Source organism: Argiope bruennichi, chromosome 1 (assembly GCF_947563725.1).
Source record: "Argiope bruennichi chromosome 1, qqArgBrue1.1, whole genome shotgun sequence".
Taxonomy (NCBI): Eukaryota; Metazoa; Arthropoda; class Arachnida; order Araneae; family Araneidae; genus Argiope; species Argiope bruennichi.
Genome location: NC_079151.1, coordinates 56,825,628 through 56,836,745, shown reverse-complemented (window position 1 = coordinate 56,836,745; position 11,118 = coordinate 56,825,628). Strand labels below are relative to the sequence as shown.

At 30.6% G+C, this 11,118-nt stretch overlaps 1 protein-coding gene across 1 annotated transcript in view; it reads right to left on the bottom strand.

The window, feature by feature from the left end:
- Positions 1 to 953: 953 nt before the first annotated feature.
- LOC129971145 (GAS2-like protein pickled eggs) overlaps positions 954 to 11,118 on the bottom strand; it is an 87,743-nt gene continuing 77,578 nt past the window's right edge. The window contains exons 4-5 of the mRNA XM_056084643.1: positions 10,071 to 10,143; positions 954 to 2,644 (exon numbers count right to left, since the gene is read on the bottom strand). Of these exons, the coding sequence (XP_055940618.1) occupies positions 1,753 to 2,644; positions 10,071 to 10,143 (965 nt within the window). The 3' untranslated portion in view covers positions 954 to 1,752. The remainder of the gene's footprint in view (positions 2,645 to 10,070; positions 10,144 to 11,118) is intronic.

Here is an 11,118-nt window from a genome sequence, read left to right as displayed (position 1 = left end):
ATTCGTTTTTATATTTTTGCGTTATGTATATTTTTTCGTGTTTTCCCCGAAACCTCAATTTCTTGGGATTTTCTGATCATAAGGGGTTAGTTTTGAAACGACTGCCAGGTTCCCCAAATAAAAAAATAAAACCCTGGCTTTAATCCCTACCGACGGTAATTCATGATAAAGCTTTAGGTTATATTGTAACCAGTGATATATAGTGTCTATTCTCCACACTTGCCCCTACATGGCACTTTGAGATGGGGTATTTGTATAGTTCCCATGATGCCTTTCAGTTAGTAAGACATCACTACTCTGTGATAGCCCGGCTAGCCAACTTGAAACTATGTGATATGTTATTCTTCCATATTAAGTTTGTGTGTGTAATTTGATGTTTTGTGTGTACTGTGATGTGGAATCTAGAAGAAGAAATCTCAATAAAATACGAGTCCCAAAAGCTGGTATTTTCATCTGCTCAACACCATGAATCTCTCTTCGCTACAAGATTAATTTTCCATTAATTTTTTTAAAATTTTATGATCTATTTTTATACATTATAATCTTCAAGCTTTTTCTACTTGAAATAAATTGAGTGCAGTGTCTTGTTTTTAAAGATGTAACAGTATTTTAGATGCAGCAACAGCTAATTGCAATGCTTTTCCAAAAAAAGAAGAAAAATATAATTAATCTGACTATTTTAGTAGTTTGTTTCTCTTTTAAAAAATTTAGTTTTAATTATTTTTGGATTTTTTTTTATTCTAAAGCAAAATTATTAACAATTCGGAATATACATGTGCATTATGTTTAAAATACGCCCTCTCCCGCCCCAAAGAATTTCAGCATCAGGGACCTTAACAAGGTTAATTCACTCCAGATCATGATAGCATTTACTGTTGCGTGACATGACATCATCATGGATATCATGACAGCATTTTTGACTGTGTGCGTAAGTGAATGAAAAAGAGACGAAAAAACGTAGAATAATCTTTATTGGGTCATGATCGACCATGGACTTGGAAAAAACCTGTCGTGATACAAACATTTCTTCTCTTTGGCATTCTGTGCCGATCTTTCTCACAAAAAGGCGATTAATCTAAAAAGCGTTACGTATGGCTGCTGGATATCTCGCACAGGACAAAAAAGAGCGAATTTCAGCACATCCGCGGAATGATGGAGTGGACTAGAAAATAACAGGCGACATTTGCTGGAATTTGCAGGACAACCTGCACTTCTTCACTTTTGCACATGGAGAAAACACTGGACGAAACACATTCTTCAAAAAAGATACATCAAGTTAGGAATTTCAAGGAACGGATTTTCAAAAATTAGTGTCTAGATTTTTGTTATAAGCAAGTAGATGTATAACACAGCTCATTGAGAAGACAATTTGTTCTTACCTAAAAATTCAACAATATTTAAAAATTAGATCTGAAGAAATTTGTTCCTCGAAAAATGGAATCAATTAATCATTCTTATAAATAAATTTTATAACAATAATGTAATAAATACCTTTAAATATTTCACAACTATAGCAAAGATTTAACAGCTATAACAATTTTGATTAATTTAATAAAACACATGAAGATATGTCGACGGATTAAACAAGATATTGGCAACAAGACACTGAACAAAGCAAACGATTCTACGAGTGCAACAACTTTCAGAAAAAACAACGACATGCCGTCCATGTGCAAAAGCCTAGAAACCGATTCGGACAAGCTGTGTGTAAGCTCGCCAAAGTTTGTTCACTAATTTTTTTTTTTCTTTGCTTTATTGTTTCATCTGCCAATTCAATATTGGAATCTTAGACAAAGAATTTCTCCTAACCGTTTTCGATAGTGGTCGAATGGGTGCCGAGCAATCGTCGACCAAAGAAGAATCAGGCGAGGCCTCTCTTGCCCGGTACTCATTGATCAGTTTTTCCATTCGTTCCAAAATCTTCTCGTCCGAGTCGAGAACCTCTGAATCGTTGAGGATCTCTTCTAGCAAGGGTGGCACTGGCTTAACTGGTGATGACTGTAGAGAAAGCGTCCTTCTTTTAGGATGCCACTCTGGCGTCCTAGCAGGAGAATTCGAAGCTGTCCGATTGGTGGACGAGGAACGCTGCCTACCACTTTGCGATGCCCGACGATTGCCCGGTAACATCTGAGTCCGACCGCCCCGATTGATTGGGGATTGTTGGAAAAGGGATGTTTCAGACCGACTAGCGGATAGTCGGCCCCCTCTGAAGCGATGCTGGGGGGATGGCGATTGAGATGTCGGAATGCGACTTCTCTGTGGTGACGGTGATGGGGTCACTGTGGTGCTGGGCACTTGTGGCTCCAGGGATGAATCTTCGGCATCTTCAGAACAGGTGTTGTTCTCGCCGAACTTCATCACCTTCCTGGGTGAATACCTGCGTTGTCTTCGGAGGAAGTCAGCACCGCCCCGGCACAATTCAGCTTCTGATATTTCGGATGAGCTATCAGCAGAGCTGGGTCGACCGCTCTTGCCTCGGCCCCTGCGTAAGTTGGGAGGGCCCCAGTCGTCCCCGCTGCTTCTGGAAGAAGAGTTCCTGTCGTCAGAGCTAAAACGGGACATGTCGAAAGAACGCCGGCGAGAGGGGGGTGAGGTAGGAACGCTGGAAGAACGAGAAGAGGAGGGAGTGCCGGAAGAGAGTGGTCTGCAAAGAAACAAGAAAATAGATAAGAAATCAAATGATAAAATATCGATAAATGAAAAATGCCCGTCATTTAGTTTTCAAAAATTAACCATCAACAGATGGGAAAAAAAAAAAAAAAAAGAGATGCAAGCATATTTTATAAACTTCTTTAATTTGATTTGTTGATTGATGGTCCATTAAAAAATTACATGGGAACTATGCAACAAAAGCTGTTTTAATATGTGACTTTTATAGAATATAAATCAAATTCTATGTAATTTCATTGCTCCAGGGCAGAATACAGAAATTCGATTCGCAGAAATTAATTAAAAAATTAAATACATATTTTGAATTAAAGATAATATTAACACTTAAAATAATGGGATTGATACAAATAAAAATAAATCAACATGAATGAATAGAAATAAAAACTTAATAAGCAGTGAGATTTTTTTAATGGCAGTAGATTAAATCAATGCAATTTAAGAAACTTATTAGCTATACTAAAGTTCCTTTAAAAAATGGAAAAGCAGTTTTACTTATATTTAGAAAACTTTTTTCAAAACTAAATAATAATTTTTAAAAACTCGAATCAAAAGTTTTGATAAATAATTCGATGCCAGCTCATTATGTCAGTATTTTCAAACGCAATTAATTATTATTTAATAAAATTTTGACACCATATTGTACTGAAAGGTAACTTTAAAAAACTAATTTCTAAATTACATTTTATTTATAATAATGACTTATAAATTAAGGACTAAAAAAATAGAAAATAATCAAAACAAAAACGTATTATACTAACAATAGCTTGTTTTTAAAAACTATTATTATTAACTTTATTAAAAATAGTACGGACAGTGGTCAAGCATTTAAAAAGGGGTGGGGAGGGGAAAGAATACTGTTGCTCACTAAGCGGTAAGAAATTATTGAGAAGTTTCAAATCCTTGAAAATATAGAAACAAAATCCGATTAGGTATTCAGCTTATCTGTATAATTCACCTTTATCAAGTAAGCGAAAACTGTTCGCCTCGATGAATTCAGTAAAATCCGAAACATGATAAGCGTTATCATTTTCATCTAATCATTTTATGTCAGTATTTCAGTTTAGCGGATCACAAAATACTTATGATGGATTTCTTCTGCTCATTTATATATGTTCCTTTTTTTTTTTTTTTTTTTTTTGCTACCTTTTTCGCTTTGCGTTTTTATTAACCACGTTAAAGAATAGAAGATATATAAGTGATAAAAATCAGATAATTTTCAGAAATTGCTGAAATATCGCATTCAAATTTGGGACATGTAATTATGAAAACAAAAAATTTCAAAGTATGTCAATCATTATTTGAACAAACTTTTTTATTAGTAGCACGCACATTAATTTTATGTTTTGTTAGTTTTATAAACATCTTAATAGTATTTGATACATACTTTTTATCAAAAGTAGCATATATTCATAAATAGAATCTGCTGGTCGCATTATGTGGAGTCCTAAAAAATAGACGAATTTTGACAATTGAGTGATTTTTTTAAAGTTTTAATTTTGTTGTTATCATGCGAGGTTAAACATGAAGAGCTTCTTCAGTTATTTAAAAGCAGATGCAATGTTGTTCAACATGTTAGAGGTGAACCAAATGTGCTAAATGTTATGTATATTTTAAGTGACATGCGAATGTTCATAATAAGATGAATGTTAGAGGCGAATCAAATGTGTTAAATGTTATGCATATTTTAGATGATAATAATCATAATAAGATGAATATTAGAGGTGAATAAAATGTGCTAAATGTTATGTATATTATAGATGATATGCGAATGTTCATAATAAGATGGATGTTAGAGGTGAATCAATGTGCGAAATGATATGCAGATTTCATCTTGGATTAAAAATTTGTCGTAATATTTTAGTTTTTTTTTTTTTTGGCAAATTTGAATTTAAAAATGAGCGTTGTCTTAAGTTTATGATAGGCATTTTATTTCATTATTAAAGTTTCCATAACGAGCAGGTTATAGATAATTAAATTTGTAGATGTGTCATTTTTTAAAGTTCAAGACACAGTTTAGACTTACTACGCATAGTGTCAATCTCATCGAAAATAATATTTTGTTAATCAATAATAGGATCTCCTGGCTCCCATACAACCTTTCCAATACGTTGACCTTCATTGAGTACAAAATACTGAATCAGAAATTTCTGGAAAGTCTTTTTTTTTTTTCCGGAATTCAATTCTCCAAAGTTTGAGAGTGAAATTTAGTTTCATTCGGTACATTGTTTTAACTGTAGATGTTCCTAAACAGGGAAAGTTATTTTATTTGAATAAATGTTGTTCATAAATGTCTTGAAGTTTTGAGTAGCAGTCACATGGATAATTGAAACGCGACTCTTTTGAAAAGAAAATATATTACTACCCACATTATCGTAAGGATAACAACATTTCAGATTCAAAATCAGCAAAGTGCTTACAGCTGCCAATTCATGAAGTGAAAGGCGGTTATATAAACATAAGTTTCGTCGATCATTGACTTAATTTATGTTTTAAATGGTTTCTGAAAAATATCATTGAATGGAGCAATATCTCAGTACAGAAAGAAACGAGTTTCTTTATCCAAATGAACAAAAAGAAATATCATTTTCTGATAACGAGAAATGAAAGTTCCGAGTTTGCAAAATTTTCTTAATTTTTTCATCATGATATCATACCAATTCTATATTTTTTTTATATATATATTTTTTTATGAAAATAACTAGCATCAGATAGAAAATTGGTCACACAAATGAAACATTGTCAATAAATAAAGTATTCATACAAGGCAGTTTATGAGAATCACAATAATTATAATAAAACGATATTATTACAAAGACATCATCGCATTGTTACGTCATATTGCACGTCATTGAAATAACTTTATAGGTGCTTCAGAATTTCAAAACTATTATTATTTTAGATTCATAAAAAATAAATATATAAATTTTCATTAGTTCTTAAATTGAAAGTTTTTGTTTCAGGTTTTAAAAAGAAATTGATAAGAAATAAAGGCAAACTGAATTTGTCGTTTTAGAATTTTTTTGTTTCTTTAAAAAAATGAATTGTCATTTAGATGCCTGATAAATATTATGAACCCTAAAAGCAGAATAATAATATTATTATGCATACAAACCTGTATCGTACAATACGCAGTTATTTATATTATTTTCCCCATTTTGGTGTAATAATTTATATTTGTATCATTACCGTTTGCTAATTTTCAATTTTATTTTAAATAATTAAATAAAGAAATTAATAAAATTACGTAAATAGAATCTTGCTCGGGATTTTTTTTTTAGAAATGAAATTTTAATCATACAATACAGAATTTTAATAATTTAAATTAAAAATAAAAATTATTCTTTTAAATAATTTTTCTAAATTCTTTACACTTATTTACATAGATCGACAAAATAAGTTTAATAATAATTTAAGGAATAAACAATACAGGATTAAATATCACATTGAAAATATCAACAAAATGAGCCATGCTTAACGATCTTGCATTTCCCGTTGAAGTAGATTTTATAATTAATGTTTTTTAGGCTTGAAATTAGAGTAAGAAAAGGGATTCATTTAGTTTATTAGACAAATTTAATTTTAATTAACTTGGTTAATTAATAATTAAGTAACAAATCAAGATACATTATTTTGTGTGAGATAAAGAACTGAAGCATCTAAGTTCCTGACTTACTAAAAAAATTTATCAGAACTTATGCCAACCTACATAATTTCATACAAAGATTGATAAATTTGGTGGGAAGCATACTTCCCACGGCCCTAGAAAGGTTTAAATAAAGACAGTTAGGAAAAGATAATTAGGGACATGGGAAATATAAGCAGGCATATATATTTTCCTCTCATGTTCAATGGAATCGAACTGTTAATAGCATTCTATTCATTAAAAAAAAAAAGTCGCTGCTATAGGATATGTCTCATTTGCTCACAAAACTTTAAAGTTCTTATCTTCAGCTGAGCGACTGAATGTTTTTTTTAAGCATGATTAAACCACTACAATAAAACCAATAAAAGTTGCCAAAACATTTTTACAAAATAAAAAAAAAATAGTGGTATAGTAATTTAAAGTTTTATAATAGCTCAAAAAAATAAGTATCGTCCTTATTTCAAATCGTATGCGAGGCATTTTTCGACAAACTCATTAAAATTAAAAGGAGAATTTCACAAAAATTTATTATCTAGAGAAATGTTGTTCAAAATTACTAAGAAGAGGAAAAAAAAAAAAATTTCATCAATTTCTAATTAAATGAATATTTAATTAATTTTTGTACTTTTCAAAATTGATAATATTTTTTTCTCTTGTGTTAAATAATAAGTGTGTAAATTTTGGCTGAATTCTGCCTGCGATTTAGGGAAAGATGTGGAACATACATAAATGCATAGTCACAATGACTTTTATTTGCATTAAGATAACGTCTAAATGCATTATTGTGACTCTTTTCAAAGAGTTGAAGGGCCTGATCATGACTATGACCATGACCATCACTCAGTTTATCAAAACTCTAGCTGATGACCTTCTGATCAGTCAATCGTGGTCCCGCTTAAATGGTTTTAACAATTTTTTTAAAATTTGCAGATAAAGAATTTTAATATTTTCCTCCTGAAGACGGTGCACAGTTGTGTATGCTAATTTTAAATCCGAATGAAAAGCAATACTATTAAAAAAAGATGATAATATGACAAAGTTGAAGAGAAGAAAAGGCCATGTTTTGGTCAAATTGAGATCATCAAGATAGGACATAAGCCGATTAGAAATAGAACACGCCAACTGTAAGATAATATCGGAAAGTTTAATTCCTCTTTTCCATTTCTAGAATCATTCTTTTGAGTACTATATCTCTGCTATTAATAAAGAAGAATACGTGTTTGTACTGTGTAAGTAGTACTGTTTCTCTATAGGAGAGACTATTTGATCTAAATACACCAAATTTGTCATAACTACACCTTGCAGATTCTGAATGTGCACTTAATTTTTAATTGATCAATATTTTTTTTAAAGAAATAATATAAAATAATATTTTCTGCAATAACATTCGAAAACATTATTGCATAAAATTAAATTCATGCAAGTTTGAAATTCAGAAGTATTGTCTTTTTAATTATACAAATTTCCATGAAATGTTCTCCTGAATTTTGCCAATTTTCTTTTAAAAAATATTTTTTTGCTTAATTTTCAACATTAGATTTTATTGTTCAAATCATTTTCATTTTTTTCATCGAATAATTAATCGCTGTGATTTTCTTCCGTTGTTGAAAGTCAAGGAAATTAAATTCTCATTAGTATTGATTTAATTTACGATCAATCAATTACAAATAGAATAAGAAGATGAAGTTTCATGCCGCGAAAGGTAATGGGCAGTCAGAAGATAGATTAGGTTGACATTATGTTTTAACTGATTATCTGATATCATAAGATTTGGCACCACTTGGAAGATTCGATTTCAGAATAAATAGTACATGTGTAATTCTTTTAAAATGAAAAGGCTCTAATATCTAACAAGATTTGATTGTAAAAAATATTTGCCGAGGGCAAGATAACATCAAAACTATGCATAAAAGATTTAATTGAAACTAAACACAATCAATATTTTCGGCAAACCAACTGGCCATTCTGTAAATAAATAAAAAAATAAGTGACATAGAAACGTTTAAAGATTGTGTTTAGAACTCTACTGGATTAAAAGTAATTTATGCCTTAATTATTAATATACAGTATATTTTAGTTTCACTTAAATTTACATTTCGTTAATTCTCTCAAAGAATTAGAAAATAACTAAAATAAATAACAATTCAAATTGATTATATACAGAAAAATACCAGCAACCTCACTCTTTATCCTGGAATAAAAAAAATGCCATATTATTTCTAGCATTTCAAAGCTAGAAAGGGCTTGAAGAAATTTAAAACTTAATTCCGGGATGATTCAGTGATACAAAGTAACTCTTCAAATCAACAGTTCGAAAATGAATGATGGTAGAAAGAAGTATTTGTGCAGAGAAAATAGAAACGATGTCCGTGTTTTATTTGCTAAAAAAAAAAACCATATATTTTTCGGTAACAATAATTAAAATATATATTACTAAAGGAACACTCATTTGTCGGATCTATGCTTCACATATAACACAACATTAGGAGATAAGCAAATAGGTAGGTTTTAATACTTTTCCAAATATGTTTTTCAATTGGAGAGGTTAAATAAGACACGGATATTGATGGAAAAGAAATTAGCTGAAAACTTCAATAGTGTTGAAATTCTAAAATTTTATAATGCATTACATACTTTCCAACATTGGTTACTCAGTCATCAGTAGCACGTTTTACAGATAGATAACTTATATTTAACATAATATCAACAAATTATTAAAGAATAGATATTTCTAAAGAATTTAAATTAAATTGATTTTAATGTTCATTCATTTTAAAGCAAATATTTTCAGATTATTCAAAATTATTTAATGTACATTTATTATTAACTAAATATAAAAGTGAAATAATTTTTAAAAAAAAAAATCACATAAAACAATTTTGTTGATCAAACAAATTAACACTTTGTTAGAAATGTAAAACTTTTTTTCATTGAATTAGCAATCTCTTTTGCTATTTTTAAGTCCTCATTACTCAGTTTAACATTATAATCAAATCTTATATTCATTTTCATTATGACTCCAGTGTTCTTGTATTCAAGTTTAAACAACAAGATCCACCCCCCCCCCCTTTTTTTCTAACCTTGCTAAAAGTACTTTCACTATTCAGATTACTGCGAGCGAAGGTTCGGATAAAAGATCTTTCGGTGTTTTTGTAATTTCTATAGTTTTTCACTATATATCCGTAATTCCGTAGTTTTCATCTAATTTCCGTAATATCAATGGAAATTCCATAGATGTTGGAAGGTCTGCCACTGTATTAATACTCGATTACAGTGGAAAGCTTTTTGACAGGAATCATTAGCTGAAAGAGGGGTACTTTGGATGCAGTAGTGATTTTTAACTTCTTATTCCATTTTTTTTTTGTGGAAAATTTTCCAGAATTCATTGGAAAACATATCATTTTTATAATACTTCAGCGACATTATCGTCTGACGTCTTGTAAAGGCTGAACATGACTATGAACTGACAGAAAAGATAAAATACCGGTGTAGAATTGAAGATATTATCAACCATCTACTCTACATTATTATTCAAAACTGAATAAATATTAGGTTTATTATTTATAGATGACCGGTACATGATATTATCACCAACCTCATCGTTGGATAATAATATTTAGAGGCTTTTAGTGAGCATAACACAAAAATTACAATTAGATTAATAGCAGAGTTTAAAAAAACGAGAAAAAAAATGCGTGTGAAAAAAATACCAGCATTCCAGTGTTGAGCAAACAAGCGAAGACAAGTTGATTATTACCTGTGGGTATTCAGATGCACCTGTATGGTACCCGAATTGGACGGAGACACTCGGTTCACGGAGATGCGTCGACCTGAAAAATGTTTGCATTTGTTTAAAAAGGATTCCTCTTACGGTGAGCAACAAACAATATAAATTCTCAAGCACTTTGGGCACTGATGCGGCAAAAATTACCGCGTGCCATCGCTATTTCCTTATTTGCTGACTGCCTGTCACCTTGCCACTTTTGTGCAGCGGACGCCTAGCGAAGCTGCACTTTTGGCACACAATGAGGAATAGTCACGAGAATTGGTCTGCATATGTGCCAGCACATTACGTGCTTTTAAATGCTTATATGCGCAGAATGTTTGAACACACCCATCTCTATTATTTAAATAACAGTTATGAACCTAAATGACCTAGCGATCGGGTTACTTCACAGATGGAATCTGGAAATATAAGATGATGCTTGAAGCCTGAGAATGCCTGGTTTCTTAATTTGATTTTCTGCAGAACACGAAGGAATTGTCATGCCTGTTCGCAACCAGGAAAATGTGATTAATAGCTTTAATTGCTGAATGTGTTTTAGAGTAGCATTTCTTTGCATTTTCTAATTTCGGCAAGAAATATTTGGTGAACCCATCTTTGTATGATTTTTCCTTTTTTTCATGAAATAAATCAGGGTGATATAATTTATGCTCTAGATTAAAGGTAAAATGTTTTAAAAAATCCTAGTATAAATATATAATATAAAATAATTAAAAAAATCAGTATGATGGAAATATCCATCATCATACAAATTTACATGTTAAGTTCAGTACAAAATCTTCAATGTCCCTCTCTTCTAATTTTCTCCACACATCATCGCTTTTATTAGCAAAAAAAATTTCAGATTAGACATAAAAAAAATATTCAACAAATCGCTCATTTCTTCCAGTCACAACAAACAGCGGAATAGCAAGTTCAAACCCGCTATAATAATTGCGACATTTGATTTTTTTTTTTTTTTTTTTTGATACCTACGTTTTTTTGCAATAGTCATGAAAAAAAATTGCCTGCAGCAAACAAT